The sequence below is a fragment of the Crinia signifera genome, chromosome 4, assembly GCF_055691185.1.
Source record: "Crinia signifera chromosome 4, ASM5569118v1, whole genome shotgun sequence".
NCBI classification, from domain to species: Eukaryota; Metazoa; Chordata; class Amphibia; order Anura; family Myobatrachidae; genus Crinia; species Crinia signifera.
The window spans coordinates 313,621,724-313,629,029 of record NC_139220.1 but is presented as its reverse complement, the minus strand read 5'-3'; the positions used below and the strand labels follow the sequence as shown (position 1 = coordinate 313,629,029).

At 48.0% G+C, this 7,306-nt stretch overlaps 1 protein-coding gene across 1 annotated transcript; it reads right to left on the bottom strand.

The window, feature by feature from the left end:
* Positions 1–267: 267 nt before the first annotated feature.
* TRAPPC1 (trafficking protein particle complex subunit 1) lies at positions 268–7,113 on the bottom strand. The gene is made up of 5 exons (XM_083185524.1): positions 6,957–7,113; positions 6,420–6,518; positions 6,196–6,266; positions 5,928–6,066; positions 268–1,236 (listed from the first exon to the last, which is right to left on the bottom strand). Exons 2-5 carry the CDS (start codon positions 6,516–6,518, stop codon positions 1,108–1,110), a joined length of 438 nt encoding a protein of 145 aa, XP_083041650.1. The 5' UTR covers positions 6,957–7,113; the 3' UTR covers positions 268–1,107.
* Between the last annotated feature and the right edge of the window lie 193 nt (positions 7,114–7,306).

Sequence of the window (7,306 nt, the reverse complement as noted above, 5' to 3'; positions counted from 1 at the left end):
GCAGGCTCATAGCTCCCTTCTGTCTGTGTCACCCTGCAGGGGGGAGGGGCAGGCTCATAGCTTCCTTCTGTCTGTGTCACCCTGCAGGGGGAGGGGCAGGCCCATCGCTCCCTTCTGTCTGTGTCACCCTGCACGGGGAGTGACAGGCTTATAGGGCTCCCTTCTGTCTGTGTCACCCTGCAGAGGGAGGGGCAGGCTCATCTCTCCCTTCTGCCCATCCCATGCTACATTATACATTATAACCGTACAAACATAACAAGCAAGCTATTACGGTAAGTAGTTTTAATGGAGCATGGAACTACACAAACACACCTATGTACATACAACCTTCCGTCCACAGTCCTATGATCAGTATATAACGCACAGAACATGGAGCAGATATAGAAAATTTTTCCGTTCCAAACTTTGTTCAGGTCACTACGTAAATAGCAGAAATAATATCCCACAAAGCAGAGACCTAGAAACACGACAACATAGTCTGCAGGTGAAGGCGGTCATACTCAATGGCCATTGGAAGCCAGCGTAGAGTGCAGGTGAAGGCGGTCATACTCAATGGCCATTGGAAGCCAGCGTAGGGTGCAGGTGAACATGGGGATACTCTGTGGTCATCGGAAGCCAGTGTAGGAGGCAGGTGAAGACGATGATACGCGGGGGGCCATCGGAAGCCAGTGTAGGAGGCAGGTGAAGACGATGATACGCGGGGGGCCATCGGAAGCCAGTGTAGGAGGCAGGTGAAGACGATGATACGCGGGGGCCATCGGAAGCCAGTCTAGGGTGCAGGTGAAGACGATGATACGCAGGGGCCATCGGAAGCCAGTGTAGGAGGCAGGTGAAGACGATGATAGGCAGGGGGCCATTGGAAGCCAGCGTAGGAGGCAGGTGAAGGCGATGATATGCGGGGGCCATCGGACGCTAGTGTAGGAGGCAGGTGAAGGCGATGATATGCGGGGGCCATCGGAAGCCAGTGTAGGGTGCAGGTGAAGTAGGTCATCCGCAGTGGCCATCAGAAGCTTGTGAGATAGGAGCAGTCTCTGGATATACCACAGAGGAAAGAGGAGACAACTGGGTGGGGGTGCACAGGACACATCCAGGGACGGGGTACTGGGCTCAGCCAGCACGAGCTGAGAAGTATGGGAGACTTCGGATGAAACTGTCCAGTTTACTTTTGAAAAGTTCACTTTGGATGGGCTCGTTCAGCGAGCAGAGGGCGTTCTTAACCACATATTCTACATAGATCTGACAGAGAGAGAAGGAGAAACGTGATTAGTCTGCAGTCCGACCAGGATCTACAATGGTGACGCGTTTCCCAAATAAATTGTTGTCTCAACTACAATAGCACCCAGGTCACCCCAACCATTTCATTTCAAATGATCCATGACTTCCCCCGGCAGCACTATCTGCCCCCCACATCCTCTCCCGGATTGGAACGCTCTCCCAGATAACGCCTTACCTCTGGAACTCGCCTGCAAAATCTCTGTCCCCATCAATTGTCAATGCTAAGCAAATCTCCTACCATCTAGATGAAGATGGTTACTAATGATGGCACATTGTTTCCTCCCTCTGATAGGTGCTTTTAGAGGGGAGGACCACCTGGAGTGAGGTACTATTGTTGCAGGTGTATATATTGTGGTTGCTTTTGGATGACAACATTGATGCACAACATCAGTGCTTATACCGTAAGGTGACGTTACTGAAGGAATGCTTCTGGACGATGACATTTTCTGAAGATGGCGCTGCTGTGTCCCTTATGAGTCAGCCCTCGGCTGCGCCACCAAACTATAAGCCCTTCTATTCTCACCCGTGTGCATTGCAGTCAGCATATACAACCATGCCTTCTGTGCAACACATGCAATTGATGGTAGGCATCAATAAAACTTTATTTAAACATTAACACTGCAATAACAATGTCAAGTGTATAATGATTTCATAGTGCGCCTCAGAATTACCATTGCCATTTTTGCGACAGTTTGTGAAACCTCAGTGGGAGTACCACCCTCTAATCACAACACACACACACATTTATTCAATGTATGAACTAGGAGGCAACAAACAGGATACATTAAGCTTTGGACACACTGACGGGATCTACGCGGGTGGATTTCAGAGCATTTTCCAAACAATCTAACTAGTTTGCTTATAAAACAATCCTACATCGCTCCGTGTGTAGGGGCCATAGTGATTTTAAGATCTGCTCATATTGTAACGCCAACCACTGTGCCCTGAGGCCGCTCCAGTATCATGTAACCAAAATCCCATAGGTCAAGTGCTGGACGTAAAAGAAAGCAAAAATGTCAACTCAACTAAAAACGTTCACGAGAACACAAATCCCCACCACAATACAAGACACAATGCAAGCACTGGCACCAATAGGGGGATGAGAACTATATACGGCTACTAGTTATTCCATGTTATCTTGTCTGCTACCTGTCCTAGTTCTGAGAGATATAAATGTCCCATATGTGATGTTCTGCCTTCAGGTTCAAGCAAACGTACATTTTTATAACGGAGTTTTCTATTATTATTCTGTTTTATTATTGGTGTCTTTAATGGTTATTCTGTTGTATAACCCGCAGGTGTCACTGTTGTTACAGAAATCCGTGAGTATGGGGCCCATTTACCACATGCGGATGTGATGTTATATTATTGGACAAACTTACAATGCGATAACAGAATAAATTGCATGGATGTACCTTCGCTTCTTAACTAGCTACTGTTTAACTTTGCCCCCCGCTGTCGGTACAAACACAAGATTTTTTAGAGTGGGGGTTTCCAAATGCCTTCCACAATCTCCCACTCTGCGCAGCAAGTGCGGGAGACTGGGGGAGCTGTAGAAGAACCTAATAACGACACTGGACATTAATGTACACTTTGGTCTTATTATACGCCAGGGCTCAACAAATTTCTTGAAATGTAGGAGCCAGGATGAAAATGAGCCAGATAAACTAGGGACTGTGGGCACGCTCCAAAAATATACACGCGCCATAATGCCCATTACACATTATAGCAAACATTGTCATGCCCATTACACATTATAGCAAACATTGTAATGCCCATTACACATTATACCAAATATCGTAATGCCCATTACACATTATACCAAATATCGTAATGCCCATTACACATTGGGCGGTATTCAATGAGGCTGATTCGCCAGGTTTTTATGGCGATTTTGTGCTGTAAGGCGAATTTCTGACTAAAACGGTGAATCACCCTATTCAATGACCAGATGGCGAATACATTTTACGTTTTTTTTCGCCATGATTCACCGAGTAGCAATAGCTATATTTTTATGGTGAAGTGGAAGGTGAACTTTTAAAATAAAGTGTTTTGTTTTTTACAATTGGTGTCAAAAAATCTGGAATTTTATTCTGAGGAGGGGCATGCTATTTTTATTCATGTGCTGTAAGCACATGAATATATATTTAATTTAAAAAAAAAAAAAAAAAAATTATATATATATATATATATATATATATATATATATATATATATATATATATATATATATATATATATATATATATATATATATATATATATATATATATATATTTTTTTTTTTTTTTACACAGACCAGCCAGCAGGGGGCCGGAGCCGAGCCGCTCATTAGATATTTATTTATTTACAGTTTCTTATATAGCGCAGCAGATTCCGTTGCGCTTTACAATAGTAGACAGTGATAAGACAAACTGGGTAACAACAGACAGGGTTGGAGGTTGGAGGGCCCTGCTGCAAGCTTACAATCTATAGAAATTCATATATTTACTTCACCCGATCATTACATATGCATGATCGGGTGTAGTGAATATACCCGGTCCCCTGCTGGCACCCCCGGGGGGCAGCCTGTGCTGCCTGGCACCCGGGGAGCCCACCTCCCCCCCACAAACGTTCTGGGGCAGGCACGGAGACTTCCATCTCCCTGCCTGCCACCGTCCTCAGGCTCCCTGTGGCGTCCGCCGCAGGAGCTCAAATTCGCCGGTCAGGGGCAACGAGCCCCTGACTCGTTGAATACCGGAGCCGGCGAGGCTCCGGAACGCAGCGAGCAGTGGCAAATGTGCAGCGAATCCTAAACAGGATTTGCTGCACGTCGCCGGTATTCACATTGAATACCGCCCATTATAGCAAACATCGTGATGCCCATTACACATTATAGCAAACATTGTAATGCCCATTACACATTATGCCACACACTGTAATGCCCATTACATATAATACCACATACCATAATTACATATTACGCCACATAAGTTTCACTTACCTACATGCTCATTGCTATGGGTTTCAAGCTTGATGCCAGAGGTTAACATGCTTGATGCCAGTGGGGTTTAACATGCTCTGCCAGAGGTTAATATGCTCTACCAGGGGTAAATGCTTGTTGCTATGGGGTTAACCTTGTCTGCCAGGGGTAAATGCTTGTTTCCATGGGGTCAACCTGCTCGTTGCCAAGGGGTAAATAGCAGCCTCCTCCTCCACACTAAAAGCAAGAGCCGGGCAGAGTTGTCGTCAATCCCCCCCCCTGTATACAGTGGCAGATCTACACTTCTCTTCTGGGGGGGTTGGGGGGACGTATACAAGACACAAACTAGGGCCGAGGGCGATGCAGGGCAGGCACCACTCTGGCTGTCCCCGGCCTCAGGAGCCTCTCACCCGTGTTATACACATGCAGCTCCTCCTTTCCTAGGATGACCAGGGCCAGCAGCGTGTGCTCGGGGGCAGATCTAGGGGAGCGATCGCTCCCCTCTGTATCCATCCCTGTCTGTATAAGAGCAGGTCCGCTGCGGCGCGACTATTTCACAACTCGTGCCAGATTGCAAGCCATTCTGGGCACGGTACGACAGCCAATCAAGAGCCGAGCTACCACTGCCATTCCTGATTGGCTCCCGAACCACAAACTCCAATTGGCTTGCGATGCCGGCTCGAGTTTTGTTATAACCGCACCTCGACGGACCTGCTCTTGCGTCTTATACAGCCGTGGGGGTTGACTACAGCTCTGCCCAGCTGTTATCGCATGCCCACCCAGCCAAGGCCAGATTCTGCTTCCTCCCAAAAAAAATCTGGTCGTCTGGAAGCAGAATCTGGTTGCTGTGGCGAACTGGCACCTGAGGTTTGTCAAGCCCTGTTATACGCTGCATACTGTATTCCTTTGCCAATACTGTATGTAAATATCTAAAGCTGGGTATACCTTAGGCGATTTTTCTAAACGATATGCACGATAATTACATATCGCTTAGACAACATGCCCTATATCCACTCCTGTGCACCACTAACGACCCCCTCTGTCGTCTGTACATGCAGGCAAATCCTGACTATCTCATCAACGACAGCATTCTCCTGGATGTGGCCACTGAATGATATCGTTCAGCGTGTATTTATATTGTTTGTCCAGAGTTACAGACAGTCCAAGGGAAAATCGTGGACGATATTGTGTAATGTGTACCCAGCTTCACACTATTGATGGCCAATAGTGTAAGCCATATAAAACATTTAAATAATACAAATCTAGGAAAGGTCAAAAACATACCATAATAGATCTAGCACTGCACTTTCTTTAGCACACATTCTCCCACCTCATTGTAAGGCTCCTGTCTCTTCTCCATGTTAGCTACCCTCTGGTCCAGTGCACTGATTGAGGACTCATCTCAACTTCTAAAAACCCAAAGGTGATTTCGTGTTGCTCCGAGTGACCACTGGATCACGTGGCGACTGCTGAGTGCCGGGCAGAGGAGGTACACATCCGTCGCAGCCCTGAAAAGAGATTCGGCGGACGGGTGCGCATACGTTTGCTGGAGCGGCGTTAACCTGCTCGTTAGGCTCCGAACTATGTTTCTAGTCATTCTATTGGTCCATTCTACAAAAAGGGAGTGGCAGAACCTAGAGTCATCAGATATGACCCCCCCCCCACCCCGCTATACTATGGAGGGTCTCACCGTGCTATAGATCTGATGCAGGACATCCCGCGCGTTCCCCACACTCAGATCCGTGTTCATCACCATCTTCAGCCCGCTCGGAGTCTCGTAGTAATGGAGCTTGTACTTGCTGGTTTGGAAACAGAGGAAGCCATCTTTCCTGTCACCACGCAGTTAAAGAACATTATGCATGTAGCGACCTCCGCCCCTGGAAGTCAATTTGGGGTTCCCACCATGTAAATGTTCCCAGCACCAAACCACCCTCCAACTGGACGTATGGAAAGGATACATGTCCACGGGGCTCATCTTACTGACGAAGGAGCGGATGGAGTAGAGCATCCCGTACATGAGCTTGTACTCCTGGAGAGAGGGGGTAGAAGATACGTGAAGGGTGGAAGATGAGGGGAAGTATTGCAGAGAGGGAATAGAAAACAAGGCAGAGATGAGAAGAGGGTGGTTAGACATATAGAGGTACAATATTTAAATGTCAGATCTGCGTCTCCATGAAGTCACCTCATCCTTGGAGATTCCGGCTTGCTTCCGGCGATTCCACTCGCTGTAATGGAGGCAGATGCCGTTCCGGTCAAATATGTACACGTTGTGGATCGTCATCTGGGATGGGGAGACAGATGGGTTAGAAGGAAGCGATAATAAGGGGATGTAGCATGACGGGTGCCATGGAAATAAGAGCGTTGGCCTGACCAGACACAGGGTGCTACTCGCAGGCCGCCATGTTGTGGGCTGAGCCAATGATCACAAGACCCTGACACTAGGGATGTCAGGTGGTATGCAGGGACCAGGGTCCACCTATAAATGAGAGGGCAGCCCTATCAGCCCAGGTGGCTGCAGATTGCAAGCTCTGCAGCCCACTTGCGTTTTCAACATAATGCATACTGCTGACACATGCAATAATGCAGCGGGGGTACTGTCATACATATCTGTGGAACTACTAGTCCCAGGACAGGTGCTGACAGGGCATGCTGGGACTTGCAGTCCTGGTATAAGTTGCCCTATAGGCCTACTACATATAATAGGGATAACAATACTGACCTCATCCGTACAGTGTCCAGTCCACGGACCAACACTACCGGGATCAGTGACGTACACACGCCCATACAATGGCCGCCCGCCGGTCTCGTCACTAGTGTGGGCATGCCAGTACAAACAATGGCGGCGGTGGCGGTAAAACGGACGTGAAATCACCCAGAGTATGGAGGACTCCTTCAATAGAGGTGACATATGGCTCACCGTGCGCTCTCCGGCCTCCGGGTGTAAGTGGAAGAGGTGGCAGATGAAGTCTTAGTTCGGGTGTACCAAGATGGCGGCCCTGGGCTTACCCACTGTTACCATAGTGACTGAACTGCTGTACGGGCGCAGGAGAGTGACGTCACATGGCGGCC